The sequence below is a fragment of the Molossus molossus genome, unplaced genomic scaffold, assembly GCF_014108415.1.
Source record: "Molossus molossus isolate mMolMol1 unplaced genomic scaffold, mMolMol1.p scaffold_m16_p_9, whole genome shotgun sequence".
In the NCBI taxonomy this organism is placed as follows: Eukaryota; Metazoa; Chordata; class Mammalia; order Chiroptera; family Molossidae; genus Molossus; species Molossus molossus.
In genome coordinates, this window is record NW_023425403.1 from 88,799,909 (window position 1) to 88,812,757 (window position 12,849).

The following is a 12,849-nucleotide window of genomic DNA, read 5'->3' on the forward strand; positions in this document are numbered from 1 at the left end:
TCACAAATCACATATAGCCAATAAGAAAAGCAATTACAAATGAAAACAAGCAAGGCCACTTATTTAGGGCTTTAGATGGCTTGTACCCTATCTTACACTGATAGGAAAAACTGAGATGCAAAATGCCCTACTCACACTCTTCAACTTCTAGCATCTACACTGCTGCTCATTGTATATTTGCCCTCAACTACTGGTTACTGAGCAGCAACCACTGTGTCACAGGCTGTGGCAAAGGCCTTGAAGTGGGCAGGAATGTGGCCCCTCTCAACTGTTTCTTCTAAGCCTAGAAAGATTCAGGTTCCTTACCACGATCCTCCTACATCACTCACGTGGCTACATGTGTGATTAACTCTGCAGGTGCCCTCTGGATCTATTAGAGAACAGACACACAAACAAACAAACCACCATCACCATCTTAATTATAGAGATACCCTTGCTATGGTTCCTGCTAAAAGTTCCCATCTTTCTTTACGTCCTCAAGGCATGCACTGGGTGCTGGTCACTCTATCACTGTGTGAAGTCATGTCTTATGATTTGATTTTTAGGATTTTCCTAAATGATAGGATCTCACTGCTTTCAGGGAACCTGACATCCTCTTTGGCAGTTGGGCATAGCAAAGCCCTTGAAATCTGTGTGACTAGCCTGTGGCCCCTTAGCCACTATGTGACAGAGCTGAAGGGTGACGCTGTGTTTCCTTAATTTCCTTTAAGGAACGGTAAATTCACAAAGCGCATATAGCCAATAACGAAAAGCAATTCCAAATGAAAACAAGCAAGGCCACTTATTTAGGACTTTAGATGGCACAGCCCTGGCACTCCGCTTCCTCAGCTCTGACTGGCTGTTTCTGTGCCTCCTCGCCCTTCCCAGTCTTCCCTGGCCAGTCCAGGCCTGCTGCACACACTGGCTCCTCCCCTTGCTCCAGAGTCTCTGGCCTGCCCCTCTCCTGGCCAAGTCCCAGCAAGAAGACACAGAAATCCAGACAAGGATGAAATCATCATCTTCCCCTATTATTTTTCTAAATTGCTTTTCCCTACCCATGACTAGGCAATATTTTCTCACAGCTGGGGATGAACAAATTCAAAAGATGTTCTCAAATACACAGTTTCCAAGAGAGAGGCCACTAAGTTTTGAAAATACAAAATGAGCATTTTTGAGTGATTGCACAGCTCATAAAAATGTCTCTGGTTAGAACCTCATCAGCAGTGATTCACTCTGTGAGAGGGTCCCCTGCAGAGACTTCAGTCACCTCCCCGTAGGGCGCTGAGGTCTATTTTTCCTGCTGAGATGGAATAAATGACTAGGAAGCATTAACTGATGGAGGTCACCAGAGTCCCATCCAGTGAAGTGAGGAACATTTCTTTAAAGATGCCCTCGTGGTCGGAGAGATTTATGAATTTGAAGACTACAGCATTTCTCCTTCCCCATAAGGATCAAGTGTCCCTTTGCCCCGCAAGCATAAACTCTCAGAAGTAAAGCTGCAAGGTCAAAGCACATCTTCTACGATAGCAAGCTAATGTCCCTGATGAGGAGGGAATATAGTTTATTATAGTTCAAGGTTGTGAGTCTTGATGCCCAACACATCTTTTTTTCAAGATAAAACCTAATCTGAATAAATGAGATTACACAAAGTGCTGGAGCATAGTAGATACTTAATATATGATTTTAAAATATGCAGTTACCACCTTTTGGGCTCAGCTACTTTTACAAAACATTTCCAGTTCTAAATTTGCGTTGCAGTTAAGACCACGGAAATGCAGAATAAGGCAAGCTTCCCTCCCCATTCCCAAGCCAGATGCGCTATTTGTGTGTGTGTGTGTGTGTTTCCCCACGAGCTCAGCCCCGGAGGGAGGTCACTGACATCACTTAAAATAAATCAGGTTTAAGGAGCTGTGGTTTTAAATTTTAGTTGTAGTCTCCAGGAACTCATGTTTTCGGAGGTCTGAAGTAGGCCCTGAAGCCTCCAGTCCAGGGCAAGCTGACACAGGTGACTTGTGGAAAGTACTGTGAATAATGCTGCCGCGGAGCCACACTGACGGCATGCCCTGGGTGCAGCGGACCCTTCTCGGTGGCTTCTGAAGAATTGCAGGCCCTGCTCTTGGAACAGGAAAAAGTCAGGACGAAGGAATTGTTTTCTGTGGAGGCCAAGTCTTCCTTTTTCATTCCCTTCCCTTAAAGTAGGGAGTCATCCAAGGCCCCGCTCCTCCCCTTCCCTACTCCTCCGGAAACTGCTCTAGTGTGAGGGCAAAGAAAAGGAAAGTGCTTGGATCCCTGTACGTCTCACACTTTATATCACCCAGTATGAAAGCTGCAACAGTTCTCTGATATTGATATTATCTTCCTCTTCATAGACAAACTCAGAGAAGTTAGATTTATATTCTACATTCCATGGAAGAAAAAAAAAACTACATTTCAAATGACTATATTCTGTTATGTAAGCATTTGAAAAGGACTTTCATTTTATAACAGCTCTAGCCAACAAGGATACAGGCTGTTGTCACTTATGAAGAGTTATTTGAGGAGCCTTGATATGTTTTAAGCAATGTCAATGACCATAGGTGGTACACAGTCCAGGCCGAAGCAAATATTTTTTGGAAACAATTTTCTCCGAATTCTCTTATCTCCGGAAACACTGCAGACACACACATCATAAACACAGCCCTGGAATGACAGCTCTCCTGGCGGACGTGTGTGCCCCAGCACCCTTGGCAATGCTGACACAGAAGGTGGTCAATATCCCAGCTCCACGTGGAAGCAGCTGGGCCGTCTGCTCCACGCTCTCTTTCCGGACTTCCATCAGCGCTCTGGATGGACGCCCAGACCCCTCTCTGCCATTCTTCAGTCCAGTCCCTATAAAACAACTCAAGCAATTTTTTTTAAAAATGTCAGTCAGAGGTTACTTCTGTGCTTAAAATCCTTCCTTAGCGTGCACATCAAGGTGAACCTGTCCCCCTTACTTTGGCAGGCAGGCGCCGCCCCAAGCCAGTCTACTGAGCCCACCGCTACCATGGCCTCTTGCCCACATACACCCACCTCTCACTTCCTCAAAGAAGCCCAGATCCTATCACTTAAGGCCTTTTTTTAGGGCATTTTCTGCTTTTAGAATCATCTTCCCAAATGCCCCTTTTCTTCCTGCTCTTCCCTCCTGCCACCTGGGGAACTGTAATGTACCCTGCGGGTCCTAGCCTAAATATTGCCCCTTAGAGGAGCCTTTTCTGAGCCCCGCCCAACACCTCCAAGCTAAGTCAGATTTCCCCATCCCTCGCTCATCATACCACACAGGTGTAATTAAATAATCATTTGCACAGTTATTTGGATAACATCTGCCTCTTCAGAAATATGTATTCTCCACAGGAGTATCACCTGTCTGTTGTGTAAATTGCTATTTCTCTAGTGCCTTGTAAAATACACTGTACATTTTGAACCTCCAGTAACATTGTGGTGAATGAATGAATATACCAATGTACTTGTCCTAATGTCCTGGGGAGAAAAGGGTAAATAACTCTGGAAAGTGTAACGGAACTGTCAAAAATACGGGAAATTGGGTACATAAATTGTGAAACATAAGTCAAGAGCCTATTTGTTTTCTGACACTTGACAGTGAGAAAGCTTTCAACAGATAGAAAATAAAAACAAAAAGGACTCTGAGCATTATCTTATAGGGAGCTCAACAACCATAAACCAGGCTATCTGCATCCCCCTAGTCACTCCGGTGTCAGAGTATGTCACCGTTCGTACCTGGGGGAACTGAAGAGAGGGAGTTTGCTGGTTTGAGTACTATTTTCCTTTTATAAACAAGTGTGTGGGATGGTTTATCAACAGACAATCCATCTGAGTGTCTCTGGGAGCTGATGAGATGGTTTCAGGTATAGAATCCTAGATTTAATTCATTTTATCTAGGACTTTTTCTTTTAATTCAGGCCTTGGAGCCCAGCAGTGGACAGGTACCTAGTGGGACAAAAGAAAGGGAGTAGAGGGAAAAAATGTGACACCTGAGGGAGCAGCTAGGGGTCTATTTCTAATTTCCCAGCAAAAGTGAGGCCAGGAGAAGGGTGCACAGACCTTCAGGGACTGCCACGTGCCGAGGCTGTGAAGCTGCACCTCCATCCACCCTTCTTTTGCGCTCTCTGGAACCTGAATGTGACTGCTGACCATGTTTCCTTTCAACTAGTTATTCAAATTCAACACATCCAAAGAAGAACTCACATCTTCCCCTACCCTTTTCTTCCAGCCCTTCCCAGCTCAGTAAAGTCGTTGTTGGTTCTACATTCTCTTCAGTTCTACGTGGACTCAGTCATTAATTCCTGCTGCTCCTATCATTCAGTGTCCCACAGGCCATTCATGTCCCTCCATGTCCATTGCCATGCTCATTACTGCCATCATTATCTCTTATCTGAGTAACTACTACAGCCCCCATCCAGTCTCCTTGCCACCAACCTTTCCCCACCCCCATTAGTTATCTGTCGGACTTACAAAAGTGCTTTGTAAAAATACAACTCTAATCATCCTACTCTCCTGCTTAACACTCTTCAGGGACATCCTATAGCACCCTTTATCTGTTAGCAGCAGATCCACTTATCACGTTGATTTGTATTTGCTTATTTACTCTTCTCTGTGTCTCCCACTTGGCTCTAAAAACATGAAAGTAAGGTGGATGTCTTATAGCCCCAGTATTCAGCACAGCGTCTGGCTCAATAAATCCCAGTTAAAAGAGTGATGCTTCAGGAGATGAAAGAATTTAACAAATGCCTCTTCAAATCTGGGCATATTAAAGAGGATAAAGATGTTCCTGAGAGGATTAAACAACCCAAGAAGGAAAGTAGAAAAAATATTCAAGGAAGCAGAGAGGAATTAAAGTGGGTGGAAGCATCAGTGAATGGGAGAGGGAAGAGGTGGGTGGAGAGGGCACCGTCCCCCGTCCCAGCCGCCAGTGAGTTACAAAGCTAAGCTCTTCTCAGAGTGGCAGGGAACAGAGGCGGTGAGAGCACATTCTGAGCTTCTGAAGAAGAAACAGCAAGGTAGGAGCAGGGAACAATTCAGAGAGTTCACATACACTTGTAAGAGTCAAGACATTCTTTTATTGGCTCCATGTTGGTCCCGGTACGGCATGTGGCACTATCTTGTATATAGTCCTTCACAGCTAATGGGAGGTGTGATGATTTTTCAGAACTTGTACTTGAAATACAACAAATGGTATGTTAAGAAACTTGAGCTAAACGATATATGTCGCCCTGGCCAGTTTGGCTCAGCGGTTAGAGCGTCGGCCTGCAGACCAGAGAGTCCCAAGTTTGGTTCCTGCTAAGGGCATGTAGCTGAGTTGCAGTCTGTCCCTGGCTCCGGTTGGGGTCATGTGGGTCACTGATGTTTCTCTCTCTCTTCCTCCTTCTCTCCCTCCCACTCTCCCTGAAGATAAATGCAAAAAAAAAAAAAAAAAAAAAAATGTCCTCGGGTGAGGATAAAAAAAAAAAAAGATATATGTTAACTGAAGGCAATAACAACCAATGGGCGGAGGGTGGACTGCTGACATTAGGAAGAAAGTTTCCAAGAGACAAGCCGGGTAGAATCTCATGTCCAGGGTATATATCCAGAAAGAATTACCAGTTCCCATGCAGGCCTGAACCAGAAACGCAAAGCCTGCGGACTCAGTTGCTTCTTTCCAGCTCTTCCAGCTGATGATTATGACTTTGGGAAAGAAGCCAGGGTATATGGGAAGGGAGCAGCCGGTCACACCAGTGATATCAAGTCTCAGGATTTAACATCCTGAATTTCAGCTTATGACCCCAGAGGCAGGGGCTCCTGGAAAGCGACGCTGTAGATCACAGAAACCGGGAAAGCTTCAGGCAACACCTGACCACAAGAGAATTATTTGAAGTTTGAGATTATGGAGTGACACTAGTCAGTAAAAAAAAAATGAACACACAAAATTGTAAACTAGACCACAGGGAAGATATCACATATGACAGAGAAAGATGGACAGTAATGGAAAAAGATCTCCACAGCTGGTGGGAAAATTTGGTAGATGGCTATATTAGTCTCCTGAGATACTAACATTTTTTTAAAGGCTACATTAAGTTTGGGGAATCCTACATACTAAATATGACTCTGAAACTACACTTCGCACGTTAGTAAAGGCTCTGAGGAAACACACAAAGAAAGCAAATTGCTTGAGTTAAACACAAAGTTTGCCACAGTTGTTAAACCATGCAGATACTCATGGGACATCTGTCCTACCTAACAACTGTGGGGCACTGATGTTTCAACAGACTTGGATCTACACTCTGCATCCTGAGAAAGAAGATACCTGCTAAAAAGAGCTCCTGGTGGCTCAAATGTACAAAACAGAGCCTAGCAGCCATGTCTACCCCGCGCGGTGAGAAGCCTGCTGCACTGCCTGTCTCTGCACTGAGCCTGCAGCAGTGTTTCTGCCGCCTGAGCCAACCCTCACAGAGTTCCTGGAGTCCTATTCAAACAATAGGACTGAGGTGGTCCTCATCCAATCAGGGCTACACATTTTTATCGCCGGCAACTTCTTCACTGACCAATCACAGCAGTTCCATTATGACCAATCAGGATAGTGCGTTTTGCACCAATCAAACTGTGAGCATTTGGAGTCCTTGTCTGCATGAGGACAAACCAATCGGCGACCAGGGGCACAAACTTTTGTCTACATAAGTCAGCTCCCTTCTGGCACTGGGAGTGCACTCTCCCTTTCCATTCAAGGCTAAAGGCTGCCTTTCCCTGGCTGGAGCTGAAACCCTGAAGATAAAACACCAAGTATGTCTCAGCACTGCAGAGCAGAGCAGAGCAGCCTGGGACAGGGCCAAGCTGCACAGAACAGGGAGGAGCAGAGCTGTCTAGCTGGAGAGGGGCCTGGTCCCAGGGCCTCCTAAGAGCCACGCTGCTCTCACAGCTGTGCTGTGTCCCAGTTGAGCTGCTTACGCTGAATCAAGTTTCCTTCTTCACCAGCAGCTCAAACTGGGGACTCCTGTTGGTGTTGAATTGATACCAACAACCATCACTTGACGATGCCAATGCACAAAGTAATAATAAGAACACATCAACAACAATCAAACTAAATAATTCTACAAAACTAAAAGTATGGGGAATAAAATAAACATGAAATAATAATACAGGTATATATTATACCTATGAGGTAAATATTATCTCATAGAAAAACCAAGACTTTGGAGTATGGAATTCAGGGCTAGAATATAATTATTTATTTGGAATAAAATAAACAAATTCAATGTAATGATCTCAAGTAGCACTTCATGCTGAGAAGGTAAAAGGGAAGTTCCTGAAGTGGGGTGGGACTGTGGAGGGGAATATCCGGATGATGAAGTAGGAGGAAAATGGAAGAGGCATAATTGTGGGAGTTTACAATCACAGCTGAGAAAAGCATGTACTAAGTGATCTGATTTCCTGGAAAATCCCTTCGCTAAAAATCAGAGAATATGGAAACTATACAACTTGCTTTGCTAATAATTTTATTAAGCAGAAGAAGTATTAAGGAATAGGATTTAGTGTCAGTTTAATTTTAACTAATATGGGAAGAGTAGTTGGTCATTTAGACATATCAGCAACTTTGGGAGAAAGCCAAGTGCTCATAAAATCCAGCCTCTCCATAATCCTGTCAGAGATGTTTTAGAGGAGGTTTCTTGGAAGGAAGGTTACACTAAATAATCTTTAAATCCCTTCTGAGACATTAAAGACTGGTTCCAACATTCTATGCCCACAGTGAAGAATTCCAGAGGTGGCGGGCAGGAGACTGGAGGAGAAGCGACATTCTGTGGCTATGCTGGAGAGAAACAAATGGCTGTATTTTATGTAAACTATCTTATTTAAATCTCACAATAGTCCCATGAAAGAGATACAATCATCATTTTACAGAAAAAGGGAAATGGCCCTGGCCTGTTTTACTCAGCAGTTAAGAGACTCGGCCCGTGGACCAAAGAGTCGCGGGTTCGATTCTGGTCAAGGGCACGTACTTTGGTTATGGTTGATCCCTGGCCCTGGTTGGGGTCGTGCTGGAGGCAGCCAGTCGACGTGTCTCTCTCACATGGATGTCGCTCTCTCTCTCTCCCCCTCCCACTCTATCTGAAGATAAATGGAAAAATATCCTCGGGTGAGGATTAAAAAAAAAAAAGAAAGAAAAAGAAAAGGTGAAATGTTTTTTATATGCTTGAAGAGATTATGTTTTCCAAAGAAACTTGGTTTGTAAGAGGGGAAACATGGAAACAGCCTAAATATAAACTAGAATAATGAAATAAACTAGAAAATATTTATTCAATGGAGTTTTATAACTTTTAAATATAAAACTATAAAATGGAAAAACAATTGAGAATAAGGTGTTAAACATGCATATAGAAAATCTTATATCTAATATCACTAAAATATTTGTACAGAAAAAGTACTGTAAGAAAAGACATGAACACTAACGAAATAAAGCAGAGCCCGCCCCTAAGACCAGCACACCCGGCTGCTCAGGACCCTGACAACAACCACAGCGCGGTTCTGCTGGCACAGCTGGGCAATGGAGACGGGATTCCTGGGAAGACCCTGAAAGGCAGTCTGGCTAATGTAGGAGCTGGAGAACGTAATTCAGGACAGATATGGTAAATCTCTACAACGAGCAGGGCTGTAATTCTTTACGTGGTAAGTTGCTGAGAAAAATCATAAATTGGTCATGGTTAAAATGTCAGAAGACTCAAAATAATAAGAAAAAGTAATGAATTACTGAGGTGTGGCACACAACATTTTCTGAGAGAAGGGGGAGGGTAGAGACAAAAGTAAAGTAATTTCTGCTATATGAATATTTCAATTATGTTGATAGAAAATGTGGGCAGAAAATTACAAATCTTTACTCTCAAGTTTTTAGAAGCTAGTATCTGTCTAGATTAGCTTTAGGAAAAAGGGGTCTGAATGAACACATGTTCCAACCATGGAAAATGTCTGTGTGCACACCCATACATCCTGCAGCAGACTGATCTTCAATTGTATGAATTTAAAACATTCCAGAGAATTTTATAAATATCATAAGTACAATCTTTATAACCTAGTCTTTGACTTTCCTTTTTCTGTCTCTCACTCTCATCCCCTGTCCTCTCTCATGTTCCTTCTTGTTATATTTAAAAAGAATGTTATATATGTATATACATATATGTGTATATGTGTATATGTGTGTATACATATGTGTATGCATACAGGTGCACACATGCACACCAATTCTATATCAATTACTATAGCTCTTTTAGACTTTCACTTCTATGGCCAAAATTGACAACAACAAATAAAAGCTAAATGCCTGGTCAATTCAACACCAAGTACACAGGCCTGTGGATATGGAACTTAGTATTACACTTGACTGTCACTTTTCATTGTACAGTCTGGAAGGATGGTGCCTGTTTTGTTTACTGCTGGAGTCCCTGCACTAGGACACTGTCTCAATAAATATGTATTGAATGAATGAACGAACAAACGAACGAATGAGATACAAATCCTGTGTATCTTTCCAGACAGCTCAAGTCCCACCTCCCCGATCTTTCTGGAAATGACTACATGACTAGCCTGAATCACCACTTAATAACTAATTCTACACATTATTTTTATGCTGGTTTTTGTTGTTGTTGCTGTGTTTTTCAACTTAGGGAGATGTGCTCCTCAAGGACACTTATATATGTATGTATTTTATTTCCCAAAACTCTTGTTAGAGGGCACATGACAAATCTCAATAAACATGTATTAAATTCAATGAGAACCTCTATTTTGTAACATTTCTACACATTTTCCCTGTTGAATTCATTGTATTATGATTCCAAAGTGTGGTGCAAAGAAAAGGTGGAGCCGAGTGTTAGCTGAGCTGGAGTTCCAGTCTGCCACTTCAATGTTGGTCCTTTGCTTCCCTGTTTTTAAAATGAGAACACTGACTTCCGGTCAAGATGGCAACGTAGTAAACGTGGTATCACCTCCTCCCTTAACCACATCAAAATTACAACTAAACTACAACACAACCATCATTCAGAGCCACCTGAAATCAAGCTGAATGGAAGTCCTACAACCACAGAATTAAGGAAAAAGCCACGTCAGGACTGGTAGGAGGGGCAGAGGCGTGGATGGGCTGGTCCCACACCCATGTGTGGTGAATAAAAATCAGGAGGACACCTTGGCTGTGAAGGTCCTTCCTGAGGAGTGAGGGGTCCCGGCCTCATACCAGACCCCCAGCTCAGGGTTCCAGCACCAAGAAGAGAAGTCCCCATAACTTCCGGTTGTAAAACCCAGCAGGGATCAAGGTTGAGGGGGAGAGAGAGCTCTAGAGTCCCAGGCAGCTCCTCTTAAAGGGCCCATGCATTGGCCCTGGCCAGTTTGACTCAGCAGTTAGAGTGTCGGCCAGTGGTCCAGAGAGACCTGGGTTCAGTTCCCGCTAAGGGCATGCACCTCAGTTGCAGTTTGTCCCCGGCCCTGGTTGGGTCATGTGGGTGGCAACCACTCGGTGTGTATCTTTCGTGTCGATGTTTCTCTCTCTCTCTCTCTCCTTCCCACTCTATCTGAACAAAAAATTAAAAAAATGTCCTCGGGTGAGGATAAAAAAAAAGGGCCCATGTACTGACTTACTTGGATTCACTTGCTTTGAGCCCCAGTGTTGGGGCAGCTGCTTGAAAGGCCCTAGAGACATACGGGGAGGAACTGAATCACTGCTCGTCCGGGAGAGAGCTGGAGGGGTAGCTTTCTCCCAGACACAAGTGCTGGCAGAAGCCATTGTCCCTTCCCCTAAAGTGCTGGCACGCAGGTGCCATATCTGGGACTCCAGTACCTGGCTCACACTGTTTGCCCTGCCCTGGTGATTCCCTGAGATCCTCCACCATCCAACTTTTGGGTCCACCCAAGCTGTTTCCAGTGACTTTACCATAGAAATGGCTTCCCTTGGCTCATGCTTCAGTTTTTCCTCCAACCTCTCAAACAAGCAACACCTGGCCTCAGCAAGCCCCATAACTCTGGGTAAGTGACTCTAGGCCCAGCACTAGCCGCAGCCAGCCTTGGTTCACAGCTTGGCCTCACCTGGGCACCTCCAAATCCAGCGCAGGAAGCAGCCATCCGCAAATTGCTTTGTAGCTTATGCCTGGTGGCCCCAGGCAGAACACAGGTGGTGGCTGACCTTGGCTTGTACCTCCTGGGAAGCCCAGAGCCAGTGGACAGTTCCAGACCACATTGAAGCACCATCACCCAACCACCTCCACAGGTTTCACACTTAAGGGGTGGACTCAGTGGGCACTAGAACCCTGCTGAAGTTAAGTTCTGCTGTGTGGTGGGCCCCTGCACAGCTGATCCTCCACAGTAGTCCGAGACTACTGTGGGTCAGTGGGCACAGCCAGTCCTTACAGCCGATAAACCTGGATAAATCCCTCCCACTGACATGCCAACAGCAATCAAGACTCAATTACAACAGAAGGGTGCAGAGCCCACATGGGGGTAGGGGTGCCCCTTGAGTGCCCAGCTGGGTTATTAGGGAAGCTGTGCTACAACCTACTACATTAGGCCACACTACCAAACCTAGGAGATGTAGTAGCTCTACCTAACACACAGAAACAAAGACAGGGAGGCGACCAAAATGATGAGACAACAAAACATGTCCCAAATGAAAGAACAGAACAAAACTCCAGGAAAAGAACTACACAAAATGTAGACAAGCAATATATTAGATTCAGAGTTCAAAACATTGGTTATAAGATGCTCAAAGGAACTTAGTAAGGACCTCAACAGCATAAAAAAGGACCGGTCCAAAATGAAGGATACACTAACTGAAATAAAGAATAATTTACAGGGAATCAACAGCAGAGCAGGTGAAGCCGAGAATCAAATCATCTATTTGGAATACAAGGAAGCAAAAAATACCCAATCAGAACAGCAAAAAGAGAAAAGAATCTAAAATGAGCACATTATCAAGAGCACCAACAGCAAGTATCCATCTGTGTCACAGAGGAGACTGGAATCCAACGGCACAGGCGCGTGAGAGTTCTGCCCACTGGAAAGCCAGTATCAGGGCTCTGTTTACCAACTTGGAATGTGAAATGGACACTGCAGGGCTGCAGGTGGCAGATATGGCACACGGCCTTTTTTCTGAGAACAGCTATGAAGCAGAAGAGCAAGGTGACAAGGAAAGGAATCTCAAGTACAACCTGCCAAACATGCCCCAGTCATAACTCACAGACCACGCTCAACACTTGCGTGCAGAGAGATGACTGGGCACCTGGCACCTCCACCCTTTGGCACTGCTGCTGCAAACCCAGGAGAAAGCTTACCAGACACAAGCTGCTGTCCAGGCAACCCCACGGGAACCATGCCCAAATTATTCATGGCGGTGGCCCAGGCTGAGGGATCCGTCACGGACATGTTGAGCTGAGTTGTGTCTATCGCTATGCTCCCCAAACCATCCGCGGCTGCGGGAAAAACAAACAATGACTTAGAGTCGACAGCCAAGGGTGTTTGTTTTAAAGAAAATCACATTTCTAGAGATGTGAGGTTTCATTTAGCATATTCCCAAACCACAGAAAAATAAAGCACAGAATCTACAGCAATGTTTTCTTCAGACATAAATATAAAGAGTTTCCGAATACATTCTGGGAGGAAGCTTAATGACATGTAGTTTATATTATACACAGAATGCCATTAAGGAAGTACTTCTGGAAAACATTGAAGAATCGCTTCCTTCCCCTCGTGAAACAACATTAGTTAAGTTCCAAGGTTGGGAGGCAGAGCAGGAATACTCTCTTGGTAAAACAAGTCGATTGGCTTGGTAGATGGTGAATACAAATTCACCTGTTTCTGAGTACAATGTGGGAGCAGGCACACCTTTTT

At 44.3% G+C, this 12,849-nt stretch overlaps 1 protein-coding gene across 1 annotated transcript in view; it reads right to left on the minus strand.

Annotated features, from left to right (window-relative positions):
• ENOX1 (ecto-NOX disulfide-thiol exchanger 1) overlaps positions 1-12,849 on the minus strand; it is a 318,289-nt gene that overhangs the window by 231,729 nt on the left and 73,711 nt on the right. The window contains exon 4 of the mRNA XM_036250067.1: positions 12,294-12,431. Coding sequence (XP_036105960.1) covers positions 12,294-12,431 — 138 coding nt within the window. The remainder of the gene's footprint in view (positions 1-12,293; positions 12,432-12,849) is intronic.